The sequence below is a fragment of the Acanthopagrus latus genome, chromosome 21, assembly GCF_904848185.1.
Source record: "Acanthopagrus latus isolate v.2019 chromosome 21, fAcaLat1.1, whole genome shotgun sequence".
In the NCBI taxonomy this organism is placed as follows: domain Eukaryota; kingdom Metazoa; phylum Chordata; class Actinopteri; order Spariformes; family Sparidae; genus Acanthopagrus; species Acanthopagrus latus.
The window spans coordinates 6709961-6731574 of record NC_051059.1 but is presented as its reverse complement, the minus strand read 5'-3'; the positions used below and the strand labels follow the sequence as shown (position 1 = coordinate 6731574).

Sequence of the window (21614 nt, the reverse complement as noted above, 5' to 3'; positions counted from 1 at the left end):
CAGTGATTTAATGACACACTCAAAAACACAATAACACAATTATGTATCTTGCAAACACAGAAGACAGTGTTGGGGTCACCACATCAGGTTTTATTTGGACTTCATGTTTACAGATTGGTCTCTTTCCATGTTTGCCTGTCAGTGTGTAAAACGATGGCGTTTGCCTGTGCTCATGCGTGTCAGACTCGAGTGTGGCTGTGTGTGGGGCATCTATGTGTGATTTTTTCTTGTTCTCCCTGGATAAGATATGTCTACATGTTTTTCATCCCCTGAACAAACTACAATAATTACAGCATAACATGATGTAAGAAAAGTCTTCAGAACCACTCAGATGGCTTTGTTCTTTATTTCTACTTTAGCACCTTTAATGTAAATACTGACTTTGTGAAGAGAGAGCGAGCGAGAGAGAGAGAGAGAGAGAGAGAGAGAGAGAGAGAGAGAGAGAGAGAGAGAGAGAGAACTTTTTTTTCTGCAAACTGAGAATCAGTACAAATAAACACAAAATAAAGCCTACAATTTTTTTTCCATACACATTCAATAATCATACACCTCACCTCTGGGATACTACTGAGTGTCTTTGGTTGGAAGCGCCGACCATAGATTTAGAATGACTAGAACGACCAAGTTACAAATCATATAGCATTCCTATGTGTTCCTATGTGTGTGTCAGTTGGGCCTACATGGATTGTTTTTTTTTTTGCTTTCGTAAATAAATCTTCACCTACAACAACTGGATTGGTAGCCGTGTCAGTGCCTTACATCCAGTAATGATAATGATCACAGAGGCTTGTTGATGCGTCTGTGTGCGTTTACGTGTACAGTGGAGGAGCTGGCCCTTCCTGCATTTTGTGGATTCTAATTCTATGGTGTACAGAGTTCCTCACTAGCATATCCAGCGGACAAAGCGCTCGAAGAATGCGGCCTTATTCAGCATGGAGTAGTCAGCTCCTCTAAAGATGGCCGACATGTCCCCCAGCGCCACCTTACGCAGCACCTCCTCATCCGTGTCTGTTCCTATGGCGATCACCGTGGGAACGCCTTCTGCTCGCCTCATGGCGCTGACGCCTTCATCCAGCTGCTCGCTGGATGTGATGCCGTCAGTGATGAACACAAAGGCCAGCTCAGCGTTGCGACGGGCCAAGCGGCTTCCCTGCCAGAAACACAAAATGCAATGTTAAGGGCATACACCTGTTTTTTTTTTAGATTAGAGGATTGATCTGTGTGCTGAACCATGCAGGAAATAGCTTAGCATAGCAACAACAAGCAGGACAAAACAGTGGAAAAAAACACCAAATTGTCACTGTTATATTTGTTTGTGTACAGATAAAACAAAGAGGTACGATATGTTAATTAGAGATGTTATTATAGAGGCCAATTTTTAGGAACCAGGCCAGCTGTTTTCCCCGGCTTACAATATGTATGCTAAACCAAGCTAATGGCTTCATTTTTGTGTGTAAATGAATAGTTTGACATTCTGGGACACACTTTCATCTGCTTTCTTGCTGAGAGGTGGATTTTAAAATTGACACCACTTGCGTCTGTACAGAAGATATGAAGCTACAGCCAGCAGCAATCAACTTAGCTAAGCGTAAAGACCGCAAACAGTAGGGAACGGCTAGTCTGAATCAGATAAAAGCTTAAACATCCTCTAGTTAACTACTCAACATGTTATACACGCGTCTTTTATTTCACTGTAATGTATTTAAAACAGGTAAAAATAAAAAGTTTGGGGTTTGAGAGGTGTTATACGCTGGACAAATACAGTGTTGCAGGAAATAAATGAGCTTTCTTGCACCTGCAGTGCATGAGAGTGGTATCTGTCTTCTCATCTTGCTCAAGTTTTTAAATTCCCAAAATGCCAAACTATTCTTTAGCTGGAAAACCTGTACTAATGTTTGCGTTTTTATGTACCCCTGATGTCACCACATTGTTGACAGCGTAGATGATGGCGCTTCCCAGAGCAGAGGAGGAGTCCATGTAGTTCACCGCCGCCAGCGAATCAGAGATCACTGTTAAATTGTGTGTAAGTGGGAACGCCACCCTCTGTTCTGTAGGGCTGCCATACTGCAACAGAGCAAAGCGGGCATTCCTTTCGTCTGCCTGGCCGCTGGCCAGGGTGAGGCGGCGAGCTATGTTCTCGATGAACTCTTTGGCTCTGCGGTGGTTCTCCAGGCCCATCCTCTCGGAACCATCCAACATGAACACCACATCCACTGGCCGTTGAACACAGCTAGCCACGGCAGGCTCTGGAACAGACACACAGATATAAAGTTTTAAATCAGACCTAGTGTTGAGTGATCTACAGCTGGAACACAGATGTTTAGTGGTCAAAGCCAGCAAAAAAAAAAAAAAAACCATACAATGAAAAGGTTTGCTTCCACACATGCTAGCTGCAATCCAGCTTTCTGATGTCATTCAGACCTTCTGAGATCAGTGGTGCCTTATCAAGAAATCACTTTTTGAATGTGTGCTCTACAATTTTATTCTTTTGAGATGACTTCAAAAAAACACAAATACATTTCATTTAAAAAAAAAAACATACTTCACATCAGAAAGTTGCAGTAACAGAGCTTACATGATACCAAAACATCTGCGGCTCTGTAGTCATTTTCCTCTAGTCATCCTACTTCACAAGCCAAGCCACATGCAAAAAAAAAAGACATGCACCAATATGGGAATAGTTCCTTCATTGTCAGTGCCAAGTCAATAAACTAAACATCCACATACACCAAACTTCTGACTCTTATACAGTATACTGTGGCATGTATAAAACCAGATATTTTCCACGTGTCATGGGCCTTTTCACCGACATGAGTAATTCACATAGCACAATAACGGCCGTAACCATGGAAATGTGCAAAACGGCTAAATAAACGTCATCGGAGTGATTCAGTGAGCTCGTGATTCACAGTGGAAATGAGGACTCATCAAAGAGCCACTGTACACCATACAGGAGCAACATGAATGGTTCTACAGACCAGTCAGCCTCCAACAAATGGATTGACATCTGCTTTCCATGGGAATGGAAAACGTTCCTCCACTAAGGAGGAAGAAATGATATGTATCGTATTCATAACAGACATACTTATGAAACAGCTCCATGTACAATTTAATCAGAAATAATCTTTGACGGGAGGAAGCAACATGAAACCACCTTTGAATTTTGTCTCAACATATTGAGTAACTGTTCATAAGACTGCTCTGAAATATTAGCACAGGACCAGCTTCATACCATGCAGTTCTTTTGCATCAGCCCAGGTGTATATTGCACTGTAGTGTTTTTAAAAAAAAAAAAATGCCCACAGTTTTAATAAAACCTATTTTATGTCCAGCAGTAAGCTTATTAGTTGTTGGCGTCCATAATGGCGAGGTAGCATATTAGCATATTAGCATTAGCAGAGTCCTAAAGCTTTCTCGGGGTCTCCCATAATGTCCCCATAGACATATTTGAAGGAGTCGATGAACAGCTGGGTCCACTGCTGCCTGTCCACTCCCTGGGCGAGCTTGGCTCTCTGGGCGGTGTACGCCATGGTTGCAACGCCAACCCCGTACTGCTGCTCACTCAGGCCGTTCAGCAGGTTGGCCACACCCTCCAAAGAGGTGGGGACCAAAGAGGGGCTGCCTTCCTCGGCCAGTGGCTTCCAGGGGGAAGGGGTTTGCCCCACAGTGACGCCCCCTCCTGAAACAAGTGGGCGGAATAACATTGTGGGCGGGGTCCCACAGACACGGCGCATCATAACAGCCAATAAAGATGACCACGGCACACCGAGTTTCACTAAATTGCAAGTGTAGCGTTTACAGAACCGTTAATTAACTGCATCATGGCAAAAGAGCTGAAATGATACAACTGTTTAAAAAAGACATATTGCCCTCATTTCAAGCCGAAACGCATCTAATCCTTGATGAAGCTCAAAGGCGTCAGTGTGCTTCAAATGAACTAGTTGCTACAAAATGTTGTTCGGACGTGTCTGAAGGTTAAAGTGTTTGTACCTGATCTGAATGCAGACACTTGCTGTCATTTAGACGTGGGGGGGTTTGCTGAGTCAAACAGATGGGGATAATGGTGCACACTTCTTGACAGTCTCAGAGGCATTTGTGGATTTTACGCAGGAAAACTGGAAAAAAATTTTGTCTACTAACAAAGACTAACAAAATGTGACACTGTTTGTCAATCTGACAAGCAGTTCCTTTGGAGCACATGACGCCTTCAAGGTTTCATTTGTAAAATATGGCCAGAATTCAATGGTAGCTCCAAAAGTATAGGTGACAGTATATGAACAAATTAATGAACAGTCGCTGCTCTTGCTACATCCGTGGATGTTGTTACCAACAATTTGCTTATTAGGAGATATTGACCTTAACAGCTGATTGGAGTTTGCCTGTTTGTGGGCAACAGGCCCAGCCGCCTAGAGCGACTGAGGATACAATACAGAGGTGATTTACAGCTGCTCTGACCAGGACCATGACTCTGGGGAGGAAATATATGCAGCATGCAGTGACAGGAAAGGCATGACCAGCAGAGGACCAAGAGAGAGAAGAAAACCAACACTGTTGTGGTGTGTTTTAGTTTGTTTACATCAAGTTAGAATGAAGACTGTTTTACGATGAGTTACAGGGGCAATTAAACAACTTTGGTTCAAAGAGAAACCTAAATTCAGATAGTACATAGCTGTATTTTTTTGTTTGGTGTTTCCTCTCTTCACATTTTGTGAGTCTTTTTTTGTTAATTTATTATGCTACATGTTAAGGGACCCTAAAATGTAAGCAATCTCCCCAGTCGCATACATCTCCCAGCTGAAGTACAGAGGCTATTAGACTATCTTGAGGTGACAGGTTTGACATAATGTCAAAACTGTTGTTTTCATCATGTTCATTTTTTGAATGTTTTAAACTTAAAATCTGGCCACATCTTACAAAGTGTCCCTTTAATAATGCTGGTTACCAAGGCCTTAAAGCTGAAACATTCAATTTAGAAATCTTACCTGATTTACAAGGTAATTCTGGGCATATGATGACTGGATCTAAAGCAAAAAAAGACAGAACATCAGAGAGAAAAGTAAAAAAACAGTTTCTCAAATACCACCAGATTTAACCTCTTGTACATATTGCATGTTTCTGTGGGGAGTGTACCTGGGCAGAGCACGGTCTCAATCTTGTCGATGAACTCCTCAGCCACCAGGTCTGCAAAGCGCCTCATGCCCAGCACCCTGCCGTCCCTCTGGCAGGCGATGCTCTTCAGACTCTCGTTCTCCTCGATCTGGTCGAACATGTCTCCGATACCGATGGCGCTCACGTCAACACTGGGATCACTGCTCACATGTGCAAACACAAGCAATGAGACACAACATTTTCCTTCTCCACAGTCAGCAATTGTGAATCAAATTATACAACCCCAGAGTCACGCACGTGCAGAGGTAGGTGAGCAGCGAGTCGTCATCTCTGGGGTCGAAGCGTCCATCAGTGATGACAACTACAGTGACGTTGGCTTTGGCTCTGCGGCTGTCCTTAATCAGGTTGTCATAGGCATACTTCAGAGCAGAGGGAGTCCATGTTCCGCCAGCGATCCACTCCAATCGCTTCACTGCATCCTGAATAATGGAGAATAATGGAGGTGTTTCAAACAATTTGAACAATTAAGCTCTATTGCGAGGACAATTAACATGTAACAGGCTTTGAATACAATGACTTCTTAACAGGATCATTTCATTTTTTTTGATGTTGTCTTTTTATGGGATTTGTTTTTACTACAATTGGTCAAAGGCAATATAGTCACAGAGACATGTACACATATGTAACTGTGGCCCTGACTCCAGTCTGCCTCACGCATGCAACATGTTTGATTTGACACAAGATCAAGACACTAGCCTTGATTCATGAAAAAACATCTGGACAAAAGAGACAAAAGAACAAACAGTCTGCGTTGCACCCTAAAAATACACTTTAAAGCTATATGCAGATGTTTTAAATAAGACCTTGAAAGCAGACAGCGAATCAATCTTGGGGTCATCAAGTCGGATGGCCTGGAACGTTCCACTGTGACTGTACTGAACAACTCCCACTCTTGTGCCTGGGAACACAAACAACTTTGTTTACACAAGTCGGCAGCCATCTTGTCAAGTTTTGATGACATTAACTTATAATGCATGGATGTTGATGAAAACTCGTGTATTGAGGTGGCTGGTATCTATGAGGGGACTGCTAGGCAGAGGTATGTGGTAATTAACATAAATATCCAGAATAGAAATCTGAACACTAAAAAATGGCAGGTTGAAAATTCTTGGTTACTTTTGTTGATACACTAGAGTCAAAGGTTTTTACATAGCACTCCATGAATTATTCAAAATGTTCACCATGTTGTTAGGAATAAAGTGTTATACAAATAAGCCTATGAGCCTCTACAAAAACCTCCAGGATATAGATCTTATAATATCTGTAAATGTAAGTACCACTGAATTAGAGATTTCTTGAAAGATTGTGACCAAGAGTTACACTGAGTGTGTTGCACTTCCATGCTCAAACACTATCATAACACACTCATAACACTATCAAAAGGTTATGTTAGCTCAGAAGTGGTTGAAGGCTAATGTTAGCTGTTTATTAACGTAAGCTAATAGTTAATCAAATATGTTGTTTTACCTTGAAATATGGCCTGATTTCCCTCAAGATTTTCACTATCCATTATCTCAGTTGCTGATTAATAAGAAAGTAGCGAAATAATAATAATAATAAATAATATATTATAAATAATTAGTCATCTCTAGGGCAACCTCAACACTGTACTATGACATGTGAGCCCTCCCCCTGCAACCCTAGAAGAAAATGGCCCCCATGTGAATATGGTCAATTGGGCAGCAAGGGAACATGTGCAAGAACAAATGCATGTCTACCTGTAACTGCCTGAGGGTCTTTGGCAAGGGATCCCAGTCTGTTGATGGTATTGATGACAAAATTCTTCTCCAGGGTGAAGTTAGTCAGACCCACAGACTCTGAGCTGTCAATCACAAACACAATGTCCAGGGGTCCACAGCGCTTCTCACAGTCTGCAGACAAAAACACAAACTGTGTGAACCTAACAGCCCCTAAGACCTGGGTGAAATCCTGAATGGCAACACAGTGATAACTGTGATAACCAAACTCACCACAGCAGCCACACGTTTCCCTGATGTAGTTCATGACATCACATTCCTGAGGAGAGAAACATCATATCCTTAAATCCATCACATCCTCTGTGTTTTTCTGCTGATATTCCAGCTATAAAGAGTGTTTAGATGTTCTTACAGTCAGGCCAGGGTCTCCCTCAGGTCCAGGATCTCCCTGTGGGGGAAGAGAACACACAATATCACATCTAGCCTCCCAGATTTTGTCCGGTTTGGGCCTACTAACAGATAGTGCCAATGTTTGCATTAGGTCAGTGGCTAGGTAAACACCTGTTTGTGGGCTTTCCTCATTGACAGTGCAGTGCTTTTGTACTTACATCACGCCCACCCTCTCCTCTTGGCCCTCTTAGGCCAGGTTCACCCTGAGGTCCTGGCTCGCCCTGTTACAAGCAGAAAAATGAGCATCGTGTAACTGGACTGTAGAGACATCTTTTGCTTCAGAGACCGCATGCTGTGATGATGAGTAACTCACTGGATCTCCTGGAGTTCCTTTATCTCCAGGAGCACCCTTCTGACCGCAGTCTCCCCTGCTGCCACGAGGTCCACGGTTGCCCTTATCTCCTCTCTCACCCTGTACAACAGCAGATAAAACTTTGTAGGTCAAGTGTGTCATATAGGCCCGCAAATATAAAGTGATGGAGTGTACGTTACCGATGATCCTCTTGGCCCAGGATAGCTGAAGCCAGGTCTTCCGGGGTCTCCCTGAATGGAGATAAAAATAAATACATTTTTAAAAAAAACAGTTAAAACAATGAACTGCCTCTAGATACCTGAAAACAGTCCAGTCCACAGTCATACACATACGGTGATACGTACCTTTGGTCCAAGCGGTCCAGATTCTCCTCTTGGTCCAGCATCACCGGGGTCACCTCTGGTTCCCTTTAGTATAAGCAATTCTAATGTAAGCTACACAAGGTATCTCTGAGACACTTTTCATATGATGTCAAAATGTGACATTTAACCTACATTTTTCCCAGGCTCTCCTGATGCCCCTGGAGGTCCCCTGGGACCTGGCAGGCCATTGTCTCCCTGTTCAGAGGAGAGAAAGTTGACTAAAAGTGCAACAAGAGGGAATTAAATAAATCAATAGTGTGTAGTGTTCAAACAACAACACAAAGGATATGACTGATAATACGTCTCTTCTCACTTTTGTTCCTTTGTTTCCTGATTCTCCTGCAAGTCCTCTCAAGCCCTCTGATCCCATTTCACCCTGAAACACAAAACCAGCGATGACCCTCATAGTGGTGGACATTAACAGATCTCAATAAAACAAAAATTTTGAGCGGAGGCAAAAACAAATATTTGACAATGTGTTGATTAACTCATACCTTCTCTCCTTTAGGTCCATCCGGCCCTTGAGTACCCTTCTGCCCATAGTCTCCTCTTCTCCCCTGCAATGCAAGAACAATTAGAAAACCAACGCGAGGTAGATGCGCGCGAGAATGGAAACATTAGATTGCAAATTAATCTTACCGGCTCTCCTCTGCCTCCTGGAGATCCAGGGGTTCCCTAAGAAACACAACACACAGATGAGCCACTTGACGGTTGAAATGAGCGTGTGTTGAATGTTCGGTCTCTGGTGATGAGTCTTACCGGGGTTCCTTTCTGTCCTGGGATGCCAGGTGATCCAGGACTTCCTCTCTCTCCCTGTGGAGGAAGTACCGGAGGTTAGCAAATTATCCTCAAACCATTTAACATGACCTCAGACCTAATATACGCCCCTGGAAAGTGCAGCTACCCCCGTCTATGTGTTGCGGTTTACCTTGGGTCCAGAATCTCCAGATGGGCCAGAGGGACCAGCTCTTCCAGGGCGGCCGGCATCCCCCTAGAGACAGGAAACAAGCACACGTGCACGCATACAATTAGGCAGAGCTGTATTGCTGATGGATTTTGTTGTAAGCGAAAGCGAGACCATACCTTCTCTCCATCAGTTCCAGGAGGACCGCGTTCACCGACATCTCCGGTGTGACCATCAGGACCCTACGAAGCATTACACACACCGTAAATAGGCAATAACACAACACAGTAAAGATGTATAAATCATTTTAAAGGTCCCTTATCTTATTAAGTAAGGTCGCCATTTCTTTTAGACCAAAAAGGGGGTTTAAATTTCAATCCACATGAAAATAACGCAAACTATGCCTTCAGTGAGCCGTAAAGGCTTCCCTAAGATGGTGGAGTCACAACTGTACAGTCACCGCCCTCATGTTTCAGGCATGTGAGACCTGACCAATCAGAGCAGATTGGGCTTTTCAGGAAGCAGGGGGGTCTTAAAGAGACAGGAGCTAAAACACAGGGTTCAGACGGAGGGTGGCTAGATGTGTTGCAATAATGGACAGTATAAGAAAATAATATGTTTATGGCACATTTAAGCATGTAAACACTTTTTAGCAGCCACCCCAAATAAAAGTATGAACCTAAAAAAATGGGACCTTTAAATCATACTGAATGTCATACTCTGTCGCCTGGGTCTCCTTTGCAGCCGGGAGTGCCGATCCGTCCAATTTTACCCTAGGGAGAAGAAGACAAAATATTAAAATTGCATTTCAAAAGAGGCCAACTGCTGAGATTGCTTTAAAATAAGACAGCCAATTTTTCGAAATTTTGTCCCCTAAATCTCAAAATTCAGCCTTTTTGCAGCACCAACCTTCTGTCCATCTGTTCCATTGCGTCCTGGGATGCCAGCCACTCCCTAATGACGAAAGAGAGGAGACAATTAGATGACAAAGAGCAACAACTTTATTAAATGAATGATAATTAACAGATTCAGTGTTAAATTAGAAACACGTCTAACCTTTTTTCCCTGAGCTCCAAGCTCTCCCTGTGGGCAGACAGAAGATCGGCAGTCATTTTACGCACAATCAATATCCTCATTCCTCAACATACCCAGTAATTTTTTGAACATTTCACCCTTTTACACAGTTTTAATTCCTGCATTGATTAACTTGATCCACACAAAGGGAACACGATGCCTCACCTTCTCGCCTTTAAGACCTGGTTCTCCCTGGAGAGAGGAGAAAGGGAAAATACGAATGATTTAGGGCAATGTTCACACAAACGAAATTCACATCCGTCAGAGAATAGTGAACGATATGTAGGTGGATGTTCAGTGTCTTACTTTGATACCGGGCTGACCGATGGGACCCTCAATACCAGGGTCTCCTGGGCGACCTCTTTCTCCTTTGAGACCTGGATCACCGTTGTCTCCTTTAGCTCCCTGCGGTCAACAAGTTAATGGGAAAAATATCAGGGGGAATAACAGTGACCACTATGACATACTGTGTGTGTGTGTGTGTGTGTGTGTGTGTGTTTGAAGCTCACTTTTTGTCCTCTGTGGCCTTTAGGACCGGGAGGCCCTGGTGTCTCCAGACAGGAAACGCTGTAACACTGTGTCACACAGGAAAATGAAGAACAGTCAATGATGACAGTCTGAAACTAAAGCTCATGCTGTGGTCATTCTTACCACAGCATGAGGTCATTGCTGTGGTCATTCTTACCTCTGTGTACGCCAAATGTTTCTGTGAAGACAAAAGAGACAAGGTGTGAGCAGAAGAGGCACTGAGCGTGTTTCATGTGTCTCTATGTGTGTGTGTGTGTGTGTGTGTGTGTGTGTGTGTGTCTGTTACCATCGTCGAGATGATGCGTTTAATGGTCTCATCGTGTATGATGGCTCTGCCCTGGCTCAGGTCCACAGCCATGAAGTCCCGCCTGTAGACCGTCGCTGGAGAGTTGGCGATCTCCCTCAGCCCTGTCTCTTCAACGTTTTTCGATGCGGCCACCACAAACATCCGGATGCCCTCGTCGCGAGCCCTTTCTGCCGCCACTTTGATGCCCCCGCACGGGTTTCCAGTCACGTGGCCGTCAGTGATGACCACAGCAAATCGGAGAGCCTTGGGGTTTGAGGCTGTGCGCAGCATTTCGTGGGTCATGTTGGTGAGGGCGCAGTCGATGTAGGTGCCCTTACCCAGGTAACGGATTCCATTGACACGCTGGAAACAGAGTAAACAGAACATGACTGGTTAAAGCTGGATCATCAGTCAGGGAAGGGAAATTCAGGGGCCCCCGAAAGGGTCAAGTTCACTTTGTTGTAATCAGTTAGTGGTAATTTGTTTTTTCGTAATAGTTTTTGTCCAACAAACAAGATAATGCATTAACCAACTAGCTTCAGAGGTACAGACAAATTTTGTTAAGGCTAGCTGCTTCCCTCTGTTTCCAGTATTTGAGCTAAGCTAAGCTATCTGGCCGCTGGCTGTGGCCTTATATGAGAGCGTTACCGATCTTCTCATCTGTATCTGTGTAGCTCCTTAACTAACAGGCTATTCTTTGATATAAACAACAAACTACTTTTAATAACTTTTAATTATTTTGTATCAAGGGTGCAATATGTAAAAATTGGCTACTTGTTGAATTAATACTGCCATATCACCAGAGTAACTGCTAAGTGCTGCTTATTGCATTATGTTAGCAGTACAGGTGGCTGGACAACTAGGAGGGTAGATGGCATTTACACCGTTTGCACAGGAGCTTTGGACTTAGGTTTTCAGGCACAGGGCTAGCTGGTTAGCATCCTAACTCAGTAAATATCTCTGCAACACTCCACATAGACACCTTAGACAAAAGGTCACAACCGTTCTATCTTCACATTCTGTTGATAATTATGGTAAATTTGGAAGTGTTTTGAAATGTTGTATTTTTTCAAAATTCTTACATACTGCACCGTTGATTTAATTGGTTTAAAAATGCCCTTACACATAAAAGTACAAGATAAACAAGTTGATATTAACACTGACATAAGCAAGACATTTAGCCCAGGGCTAAGTGAGCAAATACAACAACAACTTGTGGTTTATTTCTCCTGAATATATGTTCATCTTTTGTTTAGATGATGCTTTTTAGGAATTTTGTCTTTATTTGACAAGGAAAAAAGACACAAATAGTAGGTGGAAACATGCATCTAGGGTCCTGGTCAGAATCAAATCAACTTGCAACTGCATAGACACAACTGTGCGCCCATCTCGCATGAGCCAGCAATTTTTGCTTAGCAGTACAAGGTGCTGTGAAAGGCTTGTTCCTTTTCTTGAGTATTTTTACAGCAATAGGATGCAGGGGGAGCTCACACCTGACTTTCGTCGCAGGGCTCCAAATCAGATTTACATAGTGTGGTTGCTGTTTAAACAACCAGTGTGTTGGACTTCTAGTGGCATCTAGTGGTGAAGTTGCTAATTGCAACCCACAAAATACCCCTCGCCTCACCCTCCCTTATGATGGCTGGTAAAAACGTGAAACATTCAAAAGTCCCTCTCTGGAGCCAGTGTCTGCTTTGTCTATTCTAGGCTACGGTGGAAACATGGGGTTGCAACATGGCAGACTCTGGGGATGATGAACTTCTCCTCCTGCTGATATTAAATGTATTCTATGGTAACGGAAACCCAAACATTTTTAGTTTTAGGCAATTATATGTAAAAATAAAATTGTAATTATGATAAATCCTACACACTGGAGATTTAGGAAGTGTGGTAAACTTAAACAACATTCCACTCACCATAGATTAAATCATCAAATACTTGTGATTCATTAATTTGTTATAATAAACTTGTATTGAACAGATACAAAAATGCAAGCTGAGCAAACAGTTTTTTTCTTTATGCATGTGTGACTATATATGTATATATATTTATGACTCACAGCAATGAAATCAGCCCTGGGTGCGATGGCACTGAACACCCTCTGTTCCTGGGAGAAGTGCAGCCCACCGATGTTCCAGTTGATCCGCACAGCACCTCTGATTTCTTCATCTCGTAATTCGTTGACAAACTGCGTAGTGAATTTCTACAACAACAAGACACAGCACATCATACGATGTGGCAAACACGTCTGACTCAGTCGACGGTCATTTCGAAATGATGACACTATAAAATGGAGCCATTTTGTTTCGAGGTTTTTAATGATAAAATTGCAGATAAACAAGGAACCTTGATGCTCTCCACCAGTGATCCAGGTGGAGGCTCCTGCAGGGCGATGGTCTCGGATGTGTCGATGGTGAAGTACAGGTCTATGGGACATTCATTCTTCTCTGGAGGGGACACGCGAAAAGATTCGTTAAAGGCATCCAAGGACAGTTTAAATGCATGAAAATCAGCAGTGTGAAATGTTCCATGACACATCACTGCAACCTGCTGACATAATAGCAAGTTGGGTTTCAGTCTCACGGCACTTACTCGAGCACTCTGTTGTCTGGCCGTGAGTCAGGGCTCCAAAAAGAAGACAGATCACGAAGACCTCTAACCCCAGCATCTTCCTCTTCTCCTGTCTGACACATACAAGCACGACACACACAACTTAGCCAACAATCTCCTTGTTTATTTAAAAAAATCAGTGAACTGAAAATGCAACAACTCACTGAGAATGTATAAGACATGAAATGCAGGAAAAACACCGAACCTGGAGAGACAATTTAAGGTCTAAATCAAGGAACTATCCACTTATTTTAAAATCAGCAGCATTGCAACAGCTGTTTAAATTTGACGTGGTCTAATAATATGGAGTTGTCTTATTATTCCACATGCTGTGTGACTGTCGCCAAGTAGTGTTAGTTGATGGCCAAAGAAGTAACGACTCCATCTACATTCTGCACCTGGCATCAGTGCTCGGGGAACAAAATGGCCGCCACAGAGTTATGTAATAGGCTTGGAAGCCATGACACTAGTTGAACATGGCTTGTGTTTCTTGTTTTGAATGCAGGTGATGGAAAGTTAGGAGAAGTGACTGATCTCAACATTAGCTGACATTTGCCTGGTTATACATCAGTCGTGTAATAACCGAGGAAGAGCCAAATCACAGCAATGTGAGTTCAGTCGGATCCACTCGGGCTCCACGGCCCAGAGCTTTCAAGAGGACGCAGTTTGATCAACTAACACCTGTTTGGTCCAAAGTTGAATTGATTATCTAAACTGAGCACATCATCCTGTTAAGTCAAGTAAAGAATTCCATAAACATACATTTGGTGTTGACAGGGAAGGAGCAGACTCTGGCAGCAGAGAGCCGGCTGCTGATTGAGCAGAGCAGGGATCACATGGTGCTCGGAAACCACAAGATTTGAAAAGGCCACAATTTGCTGCCCTCCAGAGGCTTTTCCTTACCTCGCAGTGACCCTGCGCTCACTGACTGTCATGGCTGGACTGAAACGTTAGGGGGTGTTGGGTATGGACCCTTGTTAGTAATTTGGTTAAAAACAAATGTATACAGCAAAATGCAGCATGTACATTTGGACAAGTCAGGTAATCATACAGGAAATGCATCATCTCATGTTTGCAAGAGTTACAAAAAAGACAGTGTGAAACACACATGATATGAGGCCTTCAGGGCCCCTGCGTGCTCAATTAATATTCCAGCTCTGTTGCCTGGGAGTGAAGGGAGGGCACCTGGAAGACGACTGCCTTCACAACCAGTAAACTGTTTTTGACACTGGTAGCAACACGCCAACAAGGCCCACAGCTGCTCTCTCTGTGTCCCTGTCTATCCATCAACTCCAAAGATCTCAATCCAACAAGTGTCCACCACCGGACCTGCCAGCATCTGTGCACTCCTTCATTCTAGAAGCCCGGTTGATATGTTGGCGGGCCAGTTTGTCACAGATATATCTGTATCTGCGAAAATGTTGTCCAGCATGTGACGATACTGATTATTTTCAATAATGGAATATAAAACAGAAAAGTTACTTAGAGTAGGTTATGATCATTTACTGTTTTCACTTCAGCCACCAAATACACTGCCTCCAACAGGTATGTATCTCCCTCACAAATGTGACGTTTGAGGGGTCGTAGGAAAAAGAATGCCTTTATGCACATGTTGTGAATGTTTTAGAAAATCAGCTGATATCCTTAGCAGAATGTTTGTTCACCCAAATATCGACATCAGCCACTCAAATCCAGCATCGGTCCAGCTCTCGAGAAAATAATCATTATAATATTATTAACATAATTCCCACTGCAAATGGTTTTCATTACAATTGAATTTCATCCAGCCAGGAGAGCCATTAATGCTCGACATGTTTTCCCACCAGATAGTGCGCAAGACAAATGACATCTAATTCAGTGTGGAGTCATCTCACACCTTCACCCCAGGTTCTTTATCCAGCTGCACTGAACGAAAAATAACATTTTCAAAGTCTTCATTCAACAGACTGTGAGCCACGCGCTCTGCTGTGGCTCCCTCTAGCGCGCACACAGCTGCGAGCTGCGGAGGAGTCGCTCCTGCAAGATGTTCCCACTGCTCTGCCTCTGTCCGTGCCAGGGGAGTGAGTGGGAGTCCGCACAGTTTTCCATCAATGCAAAGGTGAATAACATGAGAGAGAGAGAGAGAGAGAGAGAGAGAGAGAGAAAAAAATATCTATAGAGATAACAGCGCGACCGATTTTCTTGAGACACAGTATGTGGGTGTTGCTGATTAAAAGTGTGTCCGCACAGAAGTTTGGATTTGCCAAGAGAAGGCGCTCATTTCTGCTGATAAGAAGGAGTTTTGAGGGATGCGGGAAGACGGAGAGAGAGAGAGAGGGAGAGAACACACAAGAGGAAAGAGGGGGAACGAGAGAGGAGAGAGACACTGGCACATTGCTCTGTGCGTAAAAGTGCTGCTTACCCGAACTCTTCCAACAACTTGAAAACGCGGTGAGCAGCTGATCCTCTGTTGACTATCTCCTCATCTCAGCAGGAGGGGAAGCCGAGAAAGAAAAAGGGGGGATATGGGAAGAGAAAAACGGCAAGTAAAGCCCTGGATGCGCGTTTACTTCCCGCAGAAGAGCCGTCCGTTCGCCCTCCTGTCCCGGTCCAGCCCCAGCGACAAGCTCTGATCCCTCCTCCTGTGCGCGCACGGCGCACCCCAGCAGTGGCTCCTGCTGCCCACTTGGAGGCGCCATGGCTCTGCAGGAACTCGCGCATGCACGCGCGCGTGCACGCGTGGCCTATTGTACCAGTATTACTGCTCTGCACCAGCAGAAGAAGATGACAACGCCCCCCCTTCCATCGAATATGCCTTAAACCCCCAAGATAGACTGTAATGCGCGTTTAGTATCAGGAGATATGACAATTTTTTTTCATATCTGTGGCCCTCAGCAGAACACATGGCACGGCCCCGGGGACACACTGAGCTTTCATGTCCCTCAGCTAGAGCATTTAGGTGGCTTTTACAGTTGATCTCATCCACATGGTGAGTCAGAGCGAAATAGAGGAGGATAAAGAGCAGTCTTGAGCCCCCCCATACTCCTAAACACACACTCTTGTTTGTGTGTGTGGTGGTCTGGCTGCAATTAGTAGGCCGAGTGAGAGAAGTTTACACTGGGTATAAACAGTGACATGAGTCTGCTCACCAGGTTTATAACCATAGGTGATGCAGCTGCCCCGTCTGCCTATTTGCATGTGTTTGTGAACAGGGTGGGAGGTCTCCGCTTTAGAGGATTTACAACGTTCGGCACACATCTGCACAGGCACATTTACAAAGCCATTTGCAACGCATATTCTGTTGTCATTTTGCTGTTGCCGAGACACAGTGACATGCACAGCAACATGCAACACATGTCACAGTGTCTAATTTGCTTGATTCCTCTGGTGTGGCCCGCGGAGCTGCCAGCGCATTAAGCAGCAACACTGCCACTAATGTGTTATCCAGGCTGGAGCAGAGAAGGAGATGTCAGGAACAGGCTTTTGCATCCGTTACATGATAGGCCATCAGCTGGGAGAGGGGGATGAGGGGTCAGGTTGAGTACAGAGTATGTGACATGACATCAAGGTAGAAGTAGGGAGCGTGGATCTGATCTGATATATATATATATATATATATATATATATATATATATATATATATATTCACATATGAAAATCAACTTTTACAAACCATTCTTAAGTTTGCGTGCCTTGTGCTTTTTGAAGTAAATTGATTTAACTCTGAAGTCTAGTCTAGAGGTGGCAGCTGTCAGCATTTTGCCATGGTGACCAAGTGCTGATGAGAAAGAAGAATAAAAAGAAGAAGAGGAGGAGGAGGAGGAGGAGGAAGAGGGCAGCTGCTGACCAGAGTTATAACTCACTGAAGCTCTTCTCTCTGTCTTGGCCAGGGAAGAGTTTTTCCCTTAAAAAGAGAGGAGTGGAGCCATCTCTCTCTCTCTCTCTCTCTCTCTCTCTCTCTCTCCCTCCTTCTCTCTCTCTTCTCTCTTGTTGTGTGTGTGTGTGTGTGTGTGTGTGTGTGTGTGTGTGTACATGTGATGGAGCTGGAGGAAGGTGGGGGTGAGAGTGGGGGGGTTCTGTTCCCTCTTAAAAGTGTGACTCATAGAATAGGAATGACCTCCCTCCCGAATCCGAGTAAACCACTCTCTCTCTCTCTGTCTCTTTCTTTTCTTTTCTTTTTTATTTCTTTCACATGGACTAAAAGAGCATTTCTGTCTGGGGGATTTTCTGCATAATCAGTTCCAGAATCACAAACAGTTCAAGTCTCCCAACATCGCTGCGACTCTTCACTCGCTGAGCCGCAGAAAACACAAGAAACTGCTCAGAGGGGAGGCCACAATAGAAACATGAAAGCAGCTCGAGCATGAGCACACAAACGCCAACACACAAACATGCACGGTCAAAGAGCAGACACGCGCTGACGCTATCTGCAGCGAACTGTCCGCTCTAAGGCTGGTCTAATCTCCCGGACGGTGTGTTCGTACGTATGGGAGTGACGCTGTCCCGCCAGATGTCTTCCAGTGCAGCTCCTGAATCTGAAATGCTATATTTAAGAACAAATGAACAGGATATTACATTAAACCTACGATAAGCTGACATTCACTCCTCTTTTCCTTTGCTTCTTTTTGGAAACTCTTCCCCTCTTTCCCTCCAGATGTGCTCTCTGTTCAGACAAGGCAGCTGGGAGTCGTTACCTCGGTGCATCATGAACACGCGCTCAATGTTGCGCGCACATCACCCACGCGCATGGCCCATGGGCCGAGTCCATGTGCGAAACTTATGTCATTACCAGTGAATTTCAGTGGAAAACGGTTGTGCTCAGGTCTGCGCGACGGTAGAGAAAGGGCCCGATCTCTCCGGCTTCAGAGAGAGAGAAAAAAAAACACATGTGGAGGAAGAAGGAAATTGAGTTTCAGGAGAACTACAGCGGAGCCAAGACAAATTTCTGAGGAACAGTCCCCACCACACACAAATCACACACATATACATGCACAGATGCTGTAAATCATACACTAAATGTGTGCATCACTATGCATGCGGGCACACCCATGCATATGCACTCAAATAAGTGCACAAACACATGCAGGCAAGAGCTCCGTGGAATGATGTGATATGTGCAGTTGTGGCTCCAAATCATCAAAAATGTCTTGGGATGTAGCAGTCCAGAGACATACATGGACGTGCACACACACACACACACACTCGCACACACACACGCACACACACACGCACACACAAACTCAAGTGCGCATGTGCACAGCGGTGATCAAAACAGTGGCTCAAAATCAGGATCAAAGGAAATAAAAGTCAGTAAAACAACTCAAGCAGAGACAGTTCCACTGAAATTCTGCGACTGTGAATAGTTATTGTATAACACATGTCTGTGTTTAAGCCACAGACAGGAAGACGATTAAACATTTGTGTGACTATGAACTGTGTATTCTGCACTTCCAGTGGTGAAGATCAGGCAACAACAAAAGTGGTAGTAGTTGAGCAGTGACCTCTGATAGAGGAATTCATCTTTCTCTTCATCCCTTTCAAAAATGGAGGTCAAAGGTCAGGCTGTGTGTTGCTGGAGGTCACCTTCGCACGCGGTTACATGCTGAAACAGAGGGTTCGACCTCAGACAGGTCACTTTAGGTCAGGCTGTTAATCTGCGGCACCATAATGACAGAATTAGTTTTTATGTAAAGTACTGTCACACTTTTGTGCATTAGTGCATGATGTATGTATGATACTCCAAAAAATAAAACTTACATATCATAAACATTGTTGGTTATTATATATCACAATATACTTATTCATTATTATTGTTTGTTGTATATTATAGACCTACCATACTACAATCATACTTTATTTCACATGACACTTATATGTATATACTTATATCTCATAATATCCACGTGCATAGAACGTAATCTTGTCTGTGGTCAGCATTTTTGTGCCAGTCAAATGAACAGACACTGCAAACTTCATGGTCTTGCTTGTGGAAACGCCATGAGACCAGTATGATTCATCCTTTGGGGAACATAGAGAGGCAACATCCCTCCCCTCTTCAGTGGACCACCATGGGACCAGTGGCAGACTCAAGATGTTTGAGGGGCAGGGGGGAAAAAATGAAAAGGGCACCAGCTGAACACGGTGGGGCACCAGCATGAGAAAGTTGTTGCTCTATACATGGGAGGTGAACATTGTACATGGCCTGAGATGTTGTACCTTGGAGGACACAATATTCATAATGGGAGGAAAATTCTAAGCGCGTTGGTCCTGTTGTTCAGGGCCCCTGAAGTTTGCTTGGAAGACCCCATGCAGCAGAGTGGGGTAGTCTGAGATGTGGAGTGGGTGGCGGTCAGTTTAGCTGATGTCATCTAGGCGCCTCCTGCTCTCCAGCACGCGTGGGGAGTTGCTAGATCGTTAGACCACGAACATGCACAAGATCGCGCAGACGAGAACGCGCGTGGTTAAACTTATGTCAGTACCAACGAATTTCTGTGGAAAAAGGTTGTGCTGAGGTCTGTATGATGGCAGTGAGACGTCTGATTGCTCTGGCTTTAAAAGAACTACAGCGGAGCCAAGAGAAATTTCTGAGGAACAGCCCCCCCCGACGCACAAACAAATCACACACAAATACATGCACATGGGCTCTGTGCAATGATGTGATAAGCGCAGTCATGGCTTCAAACCATTAAAAATGACTCTGATACACAAAGAGATGTATCAAACAGTCCAGACACATACAGCGCAAAGACATGCACATGCAAACACACAAGCACGCACACAGCGGCTTGAAATCAGAGCCAGAGGGGGAAAAAAGCAAGAAAATAACTGAACCTGAGCAAGTTCCACTGAAATTCTGCTGCAGTCAGACTGTGAAGATGTATTATAAAACATGTGTCTCGAGCCACAGGCAGCAAGAGAATTTAACATTAATGAGACCATGTACTGTATATTTATTGTACGTCCGGGGGGGTGAAGAGCAGGTAACAACAAAAACATGCTGTCCGTTGACTCTGGATGGACGCCTAAAGGGACGAGGTGGACACTGGCTGGTTACTCTAGTCTTACATACCCAGCTTTAGGCCATGTCCACATGTACCAAAACGATCTTTTTTCCCCCCAGTCTTCCTTGGCTTCGTTTCAAGAATACTGGTGTCCAAACAGATCAACTGAAAACGACTCAAAATGCTGTAGTTCATACTCCAGGCCTATAGGTGTTGCTTGAAATTTGCCAAAAACAGAGAAGAAGAGACGGAGCATGTGCATAAAGCTTGCGCGCTGTATACAAACAGACAGTAGACGGAGAAACTAAACACAAGAGGAAGAAGATGAAAATGGCTAGGGCAAGGAAACCAGAATCGTTTTTGTGGACCCATGATGAGGTTGAACTGCTACCGTGACTCACACTTGACTACAATGAGAGTAAGTTGCAAGAAAGGCTCAACAGCACAAGCACAAGTTGTTGTTATGAGTTGTTGCAGGGTTCAGAGCTTGAAGGCTAGAGGTCGAGGGATGGGGCAACGGCGTCATCGATGCATAAAGTATGCGTATTCGCTGCCCACACGAGAACGCAAGGGCGACGTTTTCGGATTTTTCCACCCTGAGACCCGCTTTCAAAAAAGTGCTTTTACAGGATCCATGTTGACAATCGGCCAAAACAATGCAAAACATGCGTTTACACAAAAGAGTGTTTCCATGTGGATGGTCTCTTAGTGGCCTAACTCGAACACCCTAACCCCTAAACCTGACCCCATAGTGTTTAGTAGTGACGTTTAATGATTGTACAGTGGTGATGACGTGAACTGTGACCAAACTGAGTACTTTGGAATGATGATGTATTGGGGTTTATAATATTATCTATAGTGCTGTGCTGTGCTCTTATTTTGTAGTGCCTTGAAATGTGTATGTCTTCTTTATTATTGTCCTGTTTGTCTTATATGTTTGGTAACACTCAGTTTCCCCCTTGGTGGATAATAAAGTATTTTGTACTATATCATGTCACATTGCATCGCATCGCATCATATCGTATCGCACAGTATTGTATTGTATCTAATCCTATCCTCTTCTATACAATCCTATCAGTTGCTAATCACCACTAAATACAAAGTACTGTCATAAAGCAAAGTGTTGGAAAAATGTACATTTTAGCTTGATTATTGTGCTATATCATAAGTCAGGGGAGTATTAGAGGGTTGTGATCCCTAGCCCCATATCACTATAAGGCTCTTAAATCAGAAGGCCGTGG

General features: G+C 44.0%; 1 protein-coding gene across 1 annotated transcript; it reads right to left on the bottom strand.

Moving 5' to 3' along the window:
- Positions 1-69: 69 nt before the first annotated feature.
- col6a2 (collagen, type VI, alpha 2) lies at positions 70-16004 on the bottom strand. Its single transcript, XM_037084183.1, has 32 exons — positions 15795-16004; positions 13376-13467; positions 13130-13230; positions 12843-12986; positions 10784-11146; positions 10655-10675; positions 10479-10544; positions 10276-10374; positions 10135-10161; positions 9952-9978; positions 9805-9849; positions 9615-9668; positions 9075-9137; positions 8920-8982; positions 8751-8804; positions 8631-8666; positions 8486-8548; positions 8305-8367; positions 8124-8186; positions 7974-8036; positions 7809-7859; positions 7630-7728; positions 7475-7537; positions 7279-7314; positions 7140-7185; positions 6888-7040; positions 5973-6067; positions 5407-5588; positions 5131-5309; positions 4983-5021; positions 1912-2246; positions 70-1150 (listed from the first exon to the last, which is right to left on the bottom strand). The coding sequence occupies exons 2-32, from the start codon at positions 13449-13451 to the stop codon at positions 884-886; spliced, it is 3036 nt and encodes a 1011-aa protein (XP_036940078.1). The 5' UTR covers positions 13452-13467; positions 15795-16004; the 3' UTR covers positions 70-883.
- Positions 16005-21614: the final 5610 nt, after the last annotated feature.